This window comes from Vicugna pacos, chromosome 28 (assembly GCF_048564905.1).
Source record: "Vicugna pacos chromosome 28, VicPac4, whole genome shotgun sequence".
NCBI classification, from domain to species: domain Eukaryota; kingdom Metazoa; phylum Chordata; class Mammalia; order Artiodactyla; family Camelidae; genus Vicugna; species Vicugna pacos.
Window position 1 is genome coordinate 7,380,796 of NC_133014.1, and position 17,559 is coordinate 7,398,354.

The 17,559-nt window shown below is 35.0% G+C and overlaps 1 protein-coding gene across 9 annotated transcripts in view; it reads left to right on the top strand.

Moving 5' to 3' along the window:
- TSGA10 (testis specific 10) overlaps positions 1–17,559 on the top strand; it is a 58,654-nt gene that overhangs the window by 27,789 nt on the left and 13,306 nt on the right. For all 9 annotated transcript variants that reach the window (XM_072951341.1, XM_072951342.1, XM_072951339.1 and 6 more), the window contains 6 exons: positions 3,303–3,418; positions 5,855–6,009; positions 9,903–9,958; positions 11,080–11,248; positions 13,709–13,819; positions 16,778–16,963. In XM_072951341.1, coding sequence (XP_072807442.1) covers positions 3,303–3,418; positions 5,855–6,009; positions 9,903–9,958; positions 11,080–11,248; positions 13,709–13,819; positions 16,778–16,963 — 793 coding nt within the window. The remainder of the gene's footprint in view (positions 1–3,302; positions 3,419–5,854; positions 6,010–9,902; positions 9,959–11,079; positions 11,249–13,708; positions 13,820–16,777; positions 16,964–17,559) is intronic.

Genomic DNA, 17,559 nt, shown 5'->3' on the forward strand with positions numbered 1-17,559 from the left:
ATTCTTTTTTATGGCTGAGTAATATTCCATGTATCACATCTTTTTTATCCATTCATTTGTCAGTGGACCTTTAGGTTGTTTCCATGGAGGCTGAGTAATACGTTTTTGAGAGAAAGGTCACACAGGTCAAGTGGCATTTTAGGGTACACATACATCCAGGGTATCATGAGTACATCCTATGAATATGATTTATCACTGTTGATTTTGATTTTGCTCACCTGGCTGAGGTATTGTTTTCCTTGAAATCATATAGTTAATTGCCTTCTCAGAATGGCTTCTTTCATTTAGCAATGTGCATTTAAGGTTCATCTATGTCTTTTCATGCCTTGATAGCTCATTTCTTCTTCTTATTGAATAATATTCTATTAGATGTATGTACCACAGTGTTTATCCATGCATCTATTGAAGAATATCTTGGTTGCTTCCACTTCTTGGCAGTTGTGAATAAAGCTGCTATAAACTTTTATGTGAAGGTTTTTATGTGGACAGAAGTTTTCAGATCAGTTTAGGAAATACCTAGGATCACAACTGTTGAATTGTATAATAAAAGTATATTTAGCTTTTTAAGAAACTGCCAGCTTCTCCTCCAAAGTTACGGCACCATTTTGCATTCCTACCAGCAATGAATGAGACTTTCTGCTTTATAACCTTGTCAACATTTGGTATCGTCAGATTTTTTATTTTAGCCGTTACACTAGGTGTGTAGTGATACCTCATTGTTTTAATTTGCAATGCTCTAGTGACAAATGATGTGGAGCATCTTTTGATATTGTTATTTACCATCTGTGTATCTTGGGTGAAGTGTCTGTTTAGATCTTTTGCCTATTTTTTAGCTGTTTGTTTGTCTATTATTTTGGATCATATTCTTATCAGATACGTGTTTTGCAAGTATATTCTCCCAGTCTATACCTTGTCTTTTTATTCTTTTTGTAGTGTCTTTTGCAGAGTAGAAATTTAAAATTTTGTTAGAGTTCAGCTTACCAACTTTTTCTTTCTTTATTTTGGTGTAGTATTTAAAAACTCAGTACCAAACCCCAAGAGCACATATTTTTCTCCTGTATTTTCTTTTAGAATTTGTATAGTTTAGCATTTTATACTTAAGGTCAGTGATCTATGATGAGTTAATTTTTATGAAAACTGTTAAGTCTGTATCTAGATTTACTTAATTTGCATATGGATATCCTGAAATTGATTCAGTACCATTTGTTGAAAGACTGCTCTTTTTCTATTATTTTTGCTCCTTTGTCAAAAATCAGTTGCCACTATATATGTGGGCCTGTTTCTGGCTCTCCATTCTGCTCCATTAATCTATTTTGTTTACTCTTTTGCCAACCATGCTGTCTTGATTACTATAACTTTATAACAAGTCTTGAAACTGGGTTGTGTGAATCTTCCAACTTTGTCTTCTTTAATATTATATTGGCTATTCTGGGTCTTCTGCCTTTCCCTGTAAACTTTTGTATCAGTTTGTCAGTATCTGTAAAAGACCTTTCTGAGATTTCAGCTGGGTTTGCATTGAATCTATGGGTCAAGTTGGGAAGAATTGACATCTTAACAATATGGAGTGTTTCAGTACATGAACATGGAATATTTCTCCATTTATTTACATCTTTACTTTCTTTCATCAGTGTTTTGCAGTTCTCTGTATGTAGATACTGTACATTAATTTGGCAAGTTCTAAGCCATTATCACCTCAAATATTTCTTAGGCTCTTGTTCTCTTCTTTTTAATCCTGGTATTTCAGTTATACCCACAGTTCTTGGATATTCTGTTCTTTTTCAAAAAATTCTTTTTTCTCTTTGCATTTTAGTTTGGGAAGTTTTTATTGACTTATCTTTAAGCTCAGTGATTTATCCTTGACCATGTCCAGTGTACTGATGAGCCCATCGGGGCATTCTTTATTTTTGTCACAGTATTTTGCTTTTCAGCATTTTCTTTTGATTTTCTCAGAGCTTCCATCTTTCTGCTTATGTTACCCATCTGTTACTGCATGTTTATTTTTTCTGTTAGTGCCTTTAACTAATTAATTTGAGTTGTTTAAAATGTTTTGACTGATAATTTCCATGTCTGTGCTATAGCTCAATCTGGTTCTGATCCTTCAGATCGTGTTTTTGCTTGACTTTTGGTATGCCTTGTAATTTTTTGTTGAAAGCCAGACATATTGTATTGGATATTAGTTAATTGAGGTAAACAGGCCTTTAGTGTGAATGTTTATGTTAATCTGGCTGGGAGTTGAAGTGTGGTCAGTCTTTGTTGTAGGTGCCAGAGGCTTCAGATATCTCTATTGCCCTGTTTTTTCTTTCTCCTCTTGACGTTAGGCTTCGCTATGTACTCCTCTTCAATGACAGTCTCCATCTCTTTCAGCCTTTTCAGTTGTAATTCACTGCGATTCTCCTGGAGCCCTGTTAGTGGGTTGGTGAGGTGAACAGGAGAGAACATGTTCTATAGTCTTGTACTAAAATCTAAGTCTTTTGTGGGCCTGTGTCTGTGGGCTGTGATATTTATAAGTGTTTTTCCAGTGTTATAATTTTGATTTATTTTACCCATTTATGTGAAACAGGAAGGCTCTAGAGAGTAAAGTGGGAGTAATGTTGTTCTCCAATAAAGTCTTTTCACTTGAAGAGTAAGTCTTTATTATGAAGAATGCTTTAGGCATATTTCCAGAAATTATAGTCTGTTTACTTGTTTTTTATTGACTAGGAACTCCAAGAGGGTAGGATCACTGCCCGCCTAGTTCACCGTAGCTTCCTCAACATCTAGTGCCTGGTGCATACTAGACACTTAATAAATAGATTGAACTAATTGCTGTTCATTACAGATTTATTTATAATAGTGAAAACTTGAAATGAACCTAAATGTATAATATTAGGGGAATACTTAATCAAATGGTTATATTTACTTAAAAGTAAACGGTATATTGCTCATATAATGTTTTTCAGCCAGAAAATGATGATTTGGAGGGCTGAATTATAAGACTGAAAAATATTAAAGATTAAGTGTAAGTGAAAAAAATCAGGATTTAATTTTCAATTTAGACTATGGTAACTTTAAAATATGCATTGCAAAAAAATACTGAACAGTAGACATCAAAATGCTAATAGTTGCTTATGTTGAAGTGGTGAATTGTGGGTCCCTTTTTACCCTTTATTTTCCAAATCTCCTGTCATATGGTTTTATAATGAAAACACTAAAAAGAAAACAAATGTGTATTAGTGTCCTTAATAGTTTTTAGATTAAAATACACTAAAAAGTTTATAAACATAAAAATTTCAGAACTAGTTTTATTATTAAAATATTTACAGACTTTTGTATGAAAACACAGAAAAAGATCTTTCTGATACTCAGCGACACCTTGCTAAGAAAAAATATGAGCTACAGCTTACTCAGGAGAAAATTATGTGCTTGGATGAAAAAATTGGTGAGTGTTTTTCCTGATGTTACTTTTTTTAAGTCTGGTTTTTAAAAAAATGTCTTCTCTTTAGTTATAACATAGATAAATTTGGAAATAGGCCCTTAAATGAAAAGTTTTTAATAAAAAATCATGGGAAAATGTATCTTTTCTTTGAAAGTAAATTTTTTTACTTAGATTTAGGACCATAAATACTAAGATTATGGCTTTATATTTTTCAGTGAAGAAATAGCTAAACAAGTCAGCAACAGTTTGTAATTTTGTGATGATTACTTTTAAATTTACAAGTTTTTATATTATATTACAGCCTGCCCATAGTTGTTGTAATTAAATATATACAAGTATACTACTCTTGGTGGAAAGTGTATGTATATTTGGCCATATCTTTGATATCACTTGAATTTATAGAGAAAATTATTTTTATAAAGTCTCCTATTATAGTGTGTTACCAGTGATCTTTATGAAAATATGGTCATAACTTAATCCTGTAACTGTAAGTAAAATTTTGGTTAGGACTATAAAAAAGCCTATTTTAAAACTGAGTAAATATTTTTAAGGTTTGCTGTTACACAGTTCAAAAATATCTGGCATAAGCATTAGGTGAATGAAGGTGCTTTTATTGAGATAGGAAATATTAAAAAGTATATAAAAGGGGAATATTGAGGAATTCATTTTTGGATGTTTTAAGTCCAAGTGAAAATATAGGGTAAGCAGGTAAAGAGTTTATATTTCAGAAGAGAAATTTAAGCTAAAGATACACATTTGAGACACATCAGGATATAAATGATACTTTAAAACCATGGACTCACCCAGGGGAAGTATAGAGAATGAGGATTCCAGGGGTGAGTAAGAAGGAGCCAAAGAAGTGGGAAGAAAACCCAGAAGTGAGTGTCATTTTCGGAGGCAAGAGAGCAAAATGTTTTAAAAAGGAGGATATGATCAATTAATTGTCAGATACTTTTGAGAAGCAAAACAAGATGAGGATGAAAAAATATTGACTGGTTTTGGCACATTGGAGGTTTTGGTAACACTGACCAAAAAACGTTTGAATTATAGTGTTGGATGTGGAAGATGGAGTAGGAATGACTGGACAGTATGGAAGTAGAGGCAGGAGAGGAGAGGTCTTAAGTTTGATTAAGAGTAGCCGAGGGCTGGGAGGGTATAGCTCAAGTGGCAAGAGCACGTGCCCAGCATGTAAGAGGCCCTGGGCTCAATCCCCAGTCCCCCGCTCCAAAAATAAATAAACCAACGTAATTACCGCCCCCCGCAAAGAAAATAGAAAATTTGACAATAAAAGATTGAGGCCTTGTGGTGACAAGACAAAGAAAAAGCAGAAAAACAGGGTTGTAGCTTAAGTGGGATGTTGGGGTTGAGGATGTTTTTAAAATACTAGAGCTGTTTTAGAGTTCATTTTATGCCTATGGGAATGAACTCAGATATCAGAATACCCACAACATGGTTTGGGCTTGCCTGGAAAAGGGACATGATGTATTACATAGATCACCCTGTTGTCATATGGGATTACCTCTCAGTGCTGCAGTGGATGGCCCTTGGCGAGAGGTCCAGTCACACAGAGCTTCCCTTGTAGGGCTCCAGACCGGTGGTGCTCCAACTTCTTCACCTGGAGAGCTACTAAAGCCCACCGGAGCCAGACTCCTTGAAGTAGGATATGACCAGGGCTTTTGTATCTTTACCAGTTTCCTCAGGTGGCTCTTAAGCTTCGTTGTACGTTAGAATAACTTGGAGGGGTGCTTGTTAACTCTTAAATTGTTCTGCCCACTTAGAATTTCTAATTCAGTAGATCTTGAGTGGGACCTAAGAATTTGTATTTCTAACAAGTTCCCAGGTGACGTTGATAGTGCTGGTTGAGAAACCATAATCTGAAAACCACTATTCTGTACCACTTAGGCCTTCAACACTGACATTGGCTTGCCAATCAAATCAGCCTTCCTGGGCTGATTTTTTTCTAGGAATTTTTATAACACTATTCTAGAAAAATCAGAGTATTAGAAGATATTTGACTCTGAAGATGACTTAATTGCATATTTTATGAATCTCTGTTAGTTACCAACTTATATACAACAGTGATTCTAAACTAGAGGGAGGGGTAGAGGAGGAAAATGAACATTCCACCTACTTCATCCACCCACCCTCTCCTCCTCCAACACATTTAAGTCTGCTTTAAGAACTTGTGGTATAGAGCTTTCCTTTGCTGTTCTAATTCTAATTCTGTGCTTTTATTTTTATAAGTTCTTTAGAAATTCATGATTCATCTTCATTTTTAATCACTAACAACAAAAGCCATTTTTTACGTGGGATACAGTATTTTATTTTTAGTCATTGAATATAATATCAGAGAACTTACTTTGAAAAGTACTTCAATCTGCTTAAGCCGGAAAAAAACTTATCTTGATTAAAACAATGCCTTTATGATTACACATTTAGATAATTTTACAAGACAAAGTATTGCCCAGCGGGAAGAAATCAGCATTCTTGGTGCAACCCTCAATGATCTGGCTAAAGAAAAGGAATGCCTGCAAGCATGTTTGGATAAAAAATCTGAGAATATTGCATCCCTTGGAGAGAGTTTGGCAATGAAAGTATGTTCTAAGTGTGGTTTAAAAGAAATGTTTAAACTTGAATCTGAATAAAATGATAGGATTTTCTCAATTTTTTTTCCCTAGAGAACCAAAACTTTAAAAATCTGATTTTGAAATATTTCAAGATAGTCATAGGAAATATGTGTTCAAATTCACTAGCTAATATTTTTAAATAGATTTTTCTCATCAATTTGTGATTAACATTCACTAACAAAAACTAATTCAAATATCAAAATGTAAAGCATAATAAAAAGACAATGAGACTGATTTCTTTTTAAAAGCACACCAGAACTTATATTTTCAGGTAGCTACCTTGGGAGGCAATATGTTTATTCCATTATAACTGCCTTTGTAATTGTATGCAGAACTAGGGGCATATTTTTACATCATCCTCAGCCTTTGAGAGTAGATCATAGGGAACTGGTGAATGAAGCTGAACGATAATCTCTATCCCGCATTTTGTTGTTCAAACAGCAACAACAACAAAAAAAAGCATTTTCAAAAAGGCAGGGAAATACTGATCCCCATTTCTAGCTCATAAACTGATTCTGAAGGCAATTCCTAAACTGTTTTCTACATATGTCTTAAGCAAAGGCAGCATCATTGGAATAAGTTCTTTCCCCTCTCTAAGGGAACTACTTCATTCATTTATTCAACCATCCATCCAACAAACATTTATTGACATGTAACAAGTATTGTGTTAGAAATGAGAATGAGTGGGCATGCCTTCCAAAGGCCTATGGTATAATTCAGAGAAAGATAAGTAAAAGATCCTGTTATGACAGAATGTGCTAAGTGTCATAATGACGAATGCACAATGTACGATTGGAGTTTGGCAGAAACATACCAGCAGCCTGAGGGTTGGAGTAGTGGAGGAGGAAGATTTAGAAACCCTTCCAGGAAGTGATGCTGCCTGGACTGCCCTGAAAGATGATTAGGAAAGCCAGAAAACGATTTAGAGAAAAGAGTGATCGAGGCAGTTAGAGCACCTTTTAGAGAAGGGTGATCCAAACAGGTAGAGCAGCTTATATGAAAGCCCAGTGGCTTTCATAAGAGAATTTCATGAGATTTCTTAATAATTTAGTATGTCCAGAGAATGGAATGCAAAGAGGTGAATATGGGGGAAGGAAGGGAGGCAAAAGATGAGATGGAATAGATAAGCAACAAGTCAAAATTACATGGGATGTTGAGTTTAGATTCTATCATCGTGGATATAGAGGATCATTGAAATAATACAAAGGAAATGTTACAACTAAATCTTTATTTTGAAACATTATCGTGGCACTTGTTAATCCATGTAAAAGATGCATTGTAGGGAAATGAGAATAGTGACAAGGACACTAGTTAGGAGCACTATGATGAGGACTGTATTGGGAGAGTGGGCAGCACCCGTGAGAGAAACAGACAGCTCTGTTAAGGAAGGAAGACTGGCAAGATGTACTGTCTGACTTAGGAACCACATGAATGGTTCCTACGCATGAAGTAGGATACACAGGAAGCCGAGCAAGCTGAAAGAGGAAGATTACTGACATGCCTTCCGGACATGTAGTTGAAACACTTTTAGGTTCTTGCATTTTAAGATTCGGAGAGAAAATTGAAGTTAATAGTTTCAGGAATCATGAGCATAATTGAAGTTATCAAAGTACATGAGGTAGTAAATTTTGGTTTACTTGTTGAAAAGTCTGACTTACTACTTTATAGTTAATACCTTTTAATATTTTAAAAATTTTATGGTTTTTTTTGCAGGTGGGATTTTCGTTTTTATTATATTCAAACCACTTTTTGAATAGTTAAACATGATTTTTTTAAAGAACATTAACATTTAGAAACAAATTATTCATATCTTTCTGAATCTCATTTCCCTCTGTTATAGCTCATATTTCACATTTCTCTCATTCTGCTAACTGTACCAAAATTATCTTTTCCTTCACAAGGAATATTGAGTTGCAAGTCCATTTCAAAATTAAGAGCTTTGTATTGCATTGTGAATGTAAACACATCCATCCTACAAAGGGAAAAATAACTTTTAAAAACAGTGTTACACGTTCAGAAGAGGAAATGATCTCTACAATGATATTTCAGAACTGAATTTATAATGCCTTTTAGGGAAAAGTAGTAATTTTATAGTTTGATCTGGATATTACAGAAATAAATTATTATGGAAAAGTCTACATTATAGTGAATAAGGTGCAGTTTTTTTTCTGGTAATCATAATTTGAAAAAATGTTTTACTACTTGCCACCAATTAAAAGAAAACTCAATAGCAAGATTACAGATTTTTGAGTCATAAAAGCCAGAATTACATGTGCAAAATTTTAAGTTTGTTTCTTTTTTTCTAAGTAGATTTATGACCATCCTGTCTAGATTGAATTTTTAACAACTTGAATTTATGTCTCTGATTAGACAAACATATTGAGGTACGAGGAATATCAAATTGATAATGATGGCATAAATTTCAACAATTGGAGAAATGGTGCAATTAGGGTCATATTAAGAGAAAAATAGACTAAGAGGTTATATATTTTGGATTCTACTCAATTACTTTGTTGCCTTGGATACTTTACAATGTTCTTAGAGAATCTTACTTTCAGGATGGATTTCTATTGATAAAGGAAACTCCTTTTAGTCTTATGAGCCACATTTAAAGCTTAACCAAGTAATGACTGTCAGAAGCACTTTTCAGAATTTAATGTTAAATTATATTTCAAAAGCTTGTGTAAATATTCCATGTTAGGCAGTGTTTTCTCTTTTGAGCTTTTCCTCCATTGGCTTCTGCTTCTTAAAGGGATTTAACAGTTTTGCTAATGGATACTTTAACCAGACTTCAATATCCATTGTTGCCAGATATGGAATCTGCACCATTCTACCAGAAACCCAAGCTAAAAATACCCTGGAGATGAGCACATGAATAAAGAAAGATCACACACACACACACACACACACACACACACACACACACACCCCTGTCTCTGTTGAATAGGAACAGCTCTGGTTGGGAAATAAAGGTTTACTTTTTCATCTTGTTACTTGGTTGCTAAGGATTTGAAAATTCAAAGGGCAAAGTGAAATCTATTTAGTGAAAGGATTCATTTCTTATTTTTTTAAGACTAATGTTTGTCCTAAGTACGTGTAGATTTGTAATTAGTTCAGAATCAGTGAGTTTTAAAAGGAGGAGGCATGGGAACAATATGGATGGAATTAAGATATTCATCTTCATTTCAGTCTTGACTGACTCCATTCACTCTGCTCCCTCACCACACCCTTGAAAAGGAAGAATATTCATAGTTTATTTTTTTTATACCTTTGCTCTAGGCCTAATGCTTACCTCCTTATTAGCTCACATCTAAAATTAATAGTACAATTTAAAAAGTAATTCCACTGGAGCAGCTTTTTGAAGATGATATTGATGACTAATATAAATATTATACTTGATCAAAGTTATTATTCTTAATAACTAGACTTAGCTTTTCGTGATTTGCTTTCCTGAGATGTGTAACATGAAGAAGTGAGAAAGTAAAACAGTCCTGTTCCCAGTATAGAACACTGCAATGCCAAACCACTGGTTTTCTTCCAAAAACAGGGTGCTTATGTGTTCTTGTGCTGCTGGGTGACTGCACAAAACATCTTTTAAACAGTATTTGATATGATGATCTTATATCAGTAATCCTAAGTATAGTATTTGCTTTAATAAGTATAATCTATTATTTGTATCCAGTACAGACACATTGATATATTAGGCTTTACTTTTAAAGTATAGCAAAAAAGAATAGAGCATAAATGTTTAAAACCAAATGGAAATCAAAAAAGGAGGGGAAATTCTTTTAGTTCATTCAGTATTAACAGAAATGAAGTTTAAGATGATTTTTTATTTAATACTTATATTACTTTTCAAGGAAAAGACCATTTCAGGCATGAAGAATATCATTGCTGAGATGGAACAGGCATCAAGGTAAATCACTTATTCTACAAGAATTTGGGCACCTACTGGGGGCAAAGTATGGTAGATGCAAAGATAGTAAGAAGCAAGGGGCTTAATGTTATGTACAAGATGATAAATCTCTAATGTTGAAAGGAAGCCTAAGTCTGTGGATATAAAGAGGGGCTATGGTGTTTGCCAAGCAAAGGAAAGAGAAGGGCATTCAAGGTAGAAGGAATAGCAAAGAGCCACAGAGAACCACAGACCATGTTCAGCAGCCTGTTGAATGACAAGTGGGCGAGTGTGTTGGAACCCAGAGCGTAAGGGGAGAAGTAAAGGGAGGAAAGTAAACAGGCAGGAGGGGCCTGTGTTACAGACAGATGGGCCTCGATTTTACCCTTTGGGCAATGAGAAATCATTAAAGAATTCTGAGGTATTTATATTAGAAGGATTACCCAGGCTGAAGAGGCGATGATGGATTGGGGTTGGGGTGTCAGGACAGGAGTGAGGCACTTTGAGGGAGAGAATCTAGGAAAATGCCAGGGTTCTGGCTAAGGATGAATACTGGACATGATGAAACTATATGGGAAATTTTTCTTCCTCTGAATTTGAAGAGACTTTGAGACCTTCTTGTAAGTATGTCCAGTACACAGTTAAACATGAGTCTAGAGTGTAAGGGAGAGGCTGGGGCTGATGACTTCAGAGTCGTCTGGGGACAGACGTGGTTGAGAGTCATGGATGTGAATAGGATTTGTCTGAGAGAAGAGGTGGAGTGAGAAGAATCAGGAGGCTGAGGCTTAACCCCTGAGAACCATTACTTTTTAAGAGGGCAGAGGAAGAGAAACCTGCAGAGGAGACTAAGCCATAATGGCCAGAGGTAGGATGAAGGCTTTCTTACACTTGAGAGTTTTGAAGTAACTGAGCAGATCACTGACTGTTGTGTATATGTGGCATCCATTTTCATAGTGAAATGTTGGCAACACAGAGAAACTGTAATGCACTATCTTCACAGCATTTATTCCTACAAATTTAAATGCTTTTAAAACTTCTTCAAATGTTTTCAGTGCCAACTGTCCATCTTCTGTCTTGTGATAATTTGTTACTCTGTTTCGGTAAAATGTCTCTTCTGATGTACTGTTTGGTCTGTGGAATAGACAGTCGACTGAAGCCCTGATTATGTGTGAACAAGACATTTCCAGAATGCGTCAGCAACTGGATGAAACCAATGACGAGCTGGCCCAGATTGCCAGGGAAAGGGATATCTTGGCTCACGAGAATGACAGTCTCCAGGAACAGTTTTCTAAAGCTAAACAAGAGAACCAGGTATATTTGTTCCTAGAATCTTTTTCCCTAAGAAAAACAGACATTTCTTCTGAGGCACAGCCCTCATTTCATTTCGTTGAAAACCTCAGGCTTTAGAACCAGCCTTTTTTTTTAACCTTTATTACACAGAATATACCACATAATTTGCTAAATGAAAATTTCAGACTTACGGTGTTAAATATTAAAGAAAAGAGGGGATAGGGTTATAATAAATTTGTATTAAACTTTAGGATTTCCTTAGTGAAGGAGAAATATTTGAATAAATCAACAAATGAGATAACCTTCAGAAACTTTTAAGAAAAGGGTTCATTCATTTGATGGGCTGTCACTCTGTTTGAATATGAGTATATGGACTGTGCCACATTATTTGGTCCTCTTTAGCACTGTGATTCTTTTTCTTTTTAGGAAAATTTCTTTTATAATTGCTCCCTCTCTAAGCCAATATATTTCAGCTTCATCCACAGCCCTCATTTTCAGTACCACTATTTTATTTATTTATTTAAAAAAATTTTTAATTGAAGTATAGTCAGTGTCACTATTTTAATTTTAATATTAAAAAATTCTATCTGAAAACATTTTCCCCCCTTAAAATTCTTCAATTCAAGTCATTTCCCTCAGTTTGCTATCACTCTCAATGTGTTTGCATCATAAAAGTCTGTATTTTTTAACTGTTAAATATTTTAAATTTACATACATAGATATAAAGATGCAAAGCTTTGTTAATTATTATAAAGTTTCCTGTGCTGTTAAAGTACTTTGTTCAAAAGTTAATGAATAGTAGGATTCTGGAACACAAAAGGGACATTACATCGAAATGAAAGAAATCTGAATAAAATATGGACTTTGGTTAATAATGTATCAGTATTGGCTTATTGATTGTGACAAATGTACCATGTAATTTGTAAGGTGTTAACAACAAGTCTAAAACTATTCTAAAATAAAGATTATTTTGTAAAAATTAATAGCAATAAAAACAAAAGATGTGAACTTATAGGATCTACTTCTGTGTGCTCTATCTATAGCTAGAGCAAAATAGGCTAATGGTAAATATAACTTACATTTATAAAAAATTAGATTAAAAACTCTCGTTACCATCCACAGTTAGCCACTGTTAACGTATTTTTTTAACTGACTTTCAATGTACTTAAAAAATTTTATACTGTATTTCACATGAACTTTTTAATACAGCTGGGGTAAAACTATATACCACTTTATATCATGCTTTGTTCTACATGAGAAGGCAGCTTGTGAGTGTGAGTCTTCCTCCCTGGCTTGTGATCATATCATTTAATTTCTCTAAATCTCGGTTCATCAACTGGAAACACGGAGAGTAAATGAGAATATGGCTAGCAAGCACTTGCCAGAGTGTCTAGCATAATCACTCAATAAATGTTTTGTAGCTATTATTAGCTTACGATACCATCATACATACCTCCTTGCTTTGTTACAACTTCATAAACATTTTTTACAATCAGAGGAAAATTAGTATTATAACAATTTACCAATGTTCGAGAGTATTTTTTCCTTTGTTTGGGTCATAGGTCCCCAGGGCTAGAAGGTGGGTCCCTCTGCACTGCAGTCTGTTTAAGAACCCATAAGAGAAACCTTAAAAGAATGTCTCCCTCAGTGTCACAGCTTTAAACAAATTGAGTTGAGATGTTTTTAGTGTTTATCCTGATTTTTTTCACTGAATAAACATTTCATTTTCCTCTGTTACTAAAAATCATTCCAAACATTTCTCATGGATGCATAGCATTCTATGTGGTTTTACCACTACATAGATACTATTATTTATGGTATCATTCACTTGAGTGAATAAATACTATCACTATAGCAAATAATGCCTTAATGCACATTCTTTTTCTTTCTGGTTTATAGATTTAATTTCAAATTGAATCAAGCGCTTATGAGATTTCTTTATCAAATTAAAAAGATCTTTCTAAGTGAGCATTTTCAAATATAATGAATACCCCGTATCCATTTCCCGCCTTTAACACAAAGCAACATACCTGTCTTTCTTGTTTTATGAACATTTAAAAGTGTCTCTTGATATATAACTAGGTTGCAGATCACATACTTTCTTTTTGCAAATTTTCATTTACTCCAACGATATGTGGAAATGCCCATTCATTGCCATGACAGAAAAGCTTTAAGTCTTTGCTAATTTGATAGGCAGAATAGTATTTCATTAATTTAATTAGCAGTTCTTTGATTACTCATAAATTTGAACTTTTCTCAAGTATTATCGACTTGTGCTTCCTTTCTGCGAATTTAGTTTGGGTTCTTTGCTGATTTACTGTTTGGACTTGTGTTTTCTCACTGTCTTTGTATGAGTTTTATACATTAAGTACATTAGCTTTTATTTACTATGTTTATTGTAAATATTTAAAAATTTATTTATGATGGCTTTGACAGAGTAATTTTTAAGTTTTTCTAGTCAAACTTGTCTTTTTCTTATAGGCACTGTCTAAAAAATTGAATGATACTCATAATGAACTTAGTGACATAAAACAGAAGGTCCAAGATACTAATTTGGAAGTTAATAAACTGAAGAATATATTAAAGTCCGAAGTACGTATACATATATATTTTTTTCCCCTTTGCTCATGATACCTAAGAATTTTCATTAAAGTTATTGATTGACTATACTCATAGCTGAATCAAGTGCATTTTTAAAATACATAGCATATTTTAGTGTTGATAATGATACGTTAACTATATATTCAGAATGTCACCAGTGTCTAGAAAAGTAACTCAAGTTTTAGTTTGCCATGAAACAATGTTTGGATGAAGGACAGGGGGCCAGAATCAACTTGAGCTCACTTATATTTGAAAATGGTAGTTTACAATTACAAACCTTTGACGAGAGAGGCTCCACCTGACTGTGTAGCAGGTAAGAACTGAGCACTGTTGCGGGGCCATCTGTTTCTTAGGACCAGAGGGCAGGTGGCTCTCTTCTGCATTCTCTGTTAGTAACCATTTGACCAGGCACACATGTCTGACATCAGATGATTCCCACTAAATTTGGGTGCATGTGTTAACAACTCTGGAATAAACAGACAGCTTGACCAAGGATGTTAGGTATGTCCATTTGCCAAAATATAATCGAAAATAATCTTGGATTAACTGCTGTAGTAGGTGTAGTGTTACCTACGTAACAGTCAAACCATTGATAGGAATTCCTCCCCACAAACTGTTTTTCTTATTTTATATAACATATCATTTAATATCAGTTCACAAACATATCTTGAGCATTTATTTATAGTGTGCATAAGACTGTTTTGGACTTTGAGAGATAAGATATTCTAAGGAAACTCCAGAATTGCAATCTTGCTTTCGGGCAGCAAGGAGCCTTACGTTGCCAAAGCAGATAATTTCCTACACTTCTTGAATTTAAGGTGCTAGCAAAGCAGTGTCATAAACTGACTGAAGCTTTGAAGTCAGATAGGTCTGACTCCTCGTCTCACTAATGACATGGGCTTCTATAGACTAGTCAGCCTCCCTCAGTCTCGGTGTCCCAGCCGTAAGGGAAGAACACCCAAGTGAGTAAAACAGGCCTGCACAGTGAGCCATTGAAGTCTGTTCTGGAATAGGGCAGAATATAAATAAATGAATATCTGAACAACATTTAACATAGTAAGCGTTCAGTCAATGTTAGACACTTCCCTTTTTCTCCCGACTCTGTCACAATTTCTAAAATGCCACCACTGGGGCTTTCAGATTCCGGAATTGTGTTTTCAGATATCACACATCAGACTTCTCTCAGCTTTCAGCATCCTAGGATGAGTTCCTTTATGAGATTCCCTTTCACTCAGGCACCCGCCTGAGAGAACGAACCGTGGGTCCAGTTTGGTAGGGAGGTCCGTTAAGAACTTTTGAGTAGTTTATTCATTCACTCATTCGTTCAGTGTGTGGTATGCTGGGTGTTGAGATGCCAGAGATGAAAAACTGAGAGGAAACAGAGTGGAACCCTAGGCAGTGAGGACCATGTGAGCAAAGACGTAGGGGTTAGAATGTAGATTCTACAGAGAGCGTGGAGTGTAGAGGTGGCTGGTAACAGAGAGGTAAGAAGGACTCGTTTGAACTATATTTTCAGGAAGCTGTTATGACAGCATAAGCCCACAAGTTATTTGAAGAGTTGCCTTTTAGAAAGTTTGTTGTGGAACTGCTGGAAGAATAAATCAGAAGGGTAACAGAATCAGAAGGAGGAAGAGCAGTTAGGAGACACTATAAAATTCAGTCTAAGTATATTATACCATGTACCTCCCAAGTACATACTTTGTGCATAACTGTTATCTGTAGTACAGTAATAGAAAACGCCCATCAGATTCCTACTGGCACATTTGGAATATCTGAATCTTAAAAGCCAGTAGAGTAGTTTTAATATGTTAACTTGTTAACCAACAGACTTGGCAAAGATCTTTTCATATTAGTACAACTAGACCACAAGATGGCGATACTAACTGAATTTCAACCAGTCTTCTACTTAATCATACCTGTGAGAACTTAAATATGATTTGAAAGCCTTGTAGGGTGAGACGTTTATTGCAATTTGATCATTTATTTAGCCCAGTGTTTCTGAGAAGGAAATGTATTGTTTATTAACAATAAGGAGAGGAAGAGATCTCATGCCTTTTAAATTAATTACCAAAATTATAAATGGTTTTTTAGAATGAGCTGGCCAAACCATTCTACTAAAATATATTTTTTAAAGTAGCTTCATAGTTATTACTCAATATAGTGTATTGTTTGTGGAGCTGATTGTTTTCCTCTAGAAATAAGACTCTATTTAGTCATGATACAACTTTTAAGGTTTTTAAAATGTGGTCCTATAGTGTATGCACAGTATATACATGAATGTGTATTTATGAATAGCGTTTATTGGCACAGGTTTGATATTTTACTTCTGAGCAATTTCATGCAAGGTATTAGAACAGAGAGCAAAAGTAAATCATAGAACAGTCCATGATAGAGAAAATTAAGGTTGGGGTTATGAAGGAAAGACGGGAACCCGAGAGGAAATACACCAAACCAAAAGCATTATCAGAAGTTGACACTTACGCTATGCGAGCAGTCAGAAGCTCTGTAGCCATAGTACAACTCACAAGAGTGGCCAGGAGCAAGGGAATACACAGATACCAGAGGTCCGGTCAAGGCAGAAGCTCAGAAACCAGACCAGCAAGTAGGCAGTAAGCAGATACGTGGGAAAAGGAGGCAATGAAGGGTTTTGTTTGAACAGAAGCCAATATAAGAACATGCTCATCGAGGTCTCGAAGATAAGACTAACTACTTAACTTTACTCGGTGAGTGAGCGTGATTCAGGAGCTGGGGCAGATCCTGGCCCCATTCCCTTTTATTAGTTACAGGATGACCAGTTTTCTAAACTGAGGGTATAGATGGGATTCCTTGAGGTTATGTTACAAATGGTCCTCGTGGCAAGTAAATTCCCAATGACCTGACAATGTTGAATCTGCATCACATTTTTGACATTTTACACTTTTAAACTAATGCCCAAAATTTGCTTTTTAGGAATCTGAGAACCGGCAAATGATGGACCAACTCCGAAAAGCCAATGAAGATGCTGAAAACTGGGAAAACAAGGCCCGTCAAGCAGAGGCAGATAACAACACCCTCAAATTAGAACTTATCACTGCTGAGGCCGAGGGTAACAGATTAAAAGAAAAAGTAGATTCCCTCACTAGAGAGCTCGAGCAGGTAAATTTGAGGAAATGTACTTGTAGTATCTCCTGCATCATATTTAAAAGAGTTTTGTTTGCCTTTCCATAAATCAAATATGTAAACAAACACTCAGGTTATTTAAATATACTGTGAATGTTAGCCGGTTAACAGTTCTCCACTCTGGTTCTCTAATCTCTTACCTACCCTACAACTAGAATAATCTTTAGCATTTAAAAAAATTAGAAACTATTTCAAGCTTGCCAAAACAGTGCCCCCCCAAAAAGTAATATAAAAGATGCACATATACCCATCTCCCAGGTTGAAGGATGCTAACATTTTACCGTATTTATAAAGAGTACATTTATTCTTTAAATAAAGTCTTTCTTTATTTAAAGAAATGAAACATTGCTGGTACAGTTCCTCATCTTTTCCCCTCCTCCCTCCCTAATTGTTGGTGTGTAGAACTTTCATACCAGTTTATAAGTCTTTTGCATATGTTTATACTTTTCTACATACCTGTCACCCACAAATGATGTGTAACCTTTTGCGTGCTTTAAGACTTTTTAAGTGGTAATATACTGTAGATATTCATTTGCAATTTGCCTTTTTTGTTCTATATTATAATTTTGAAA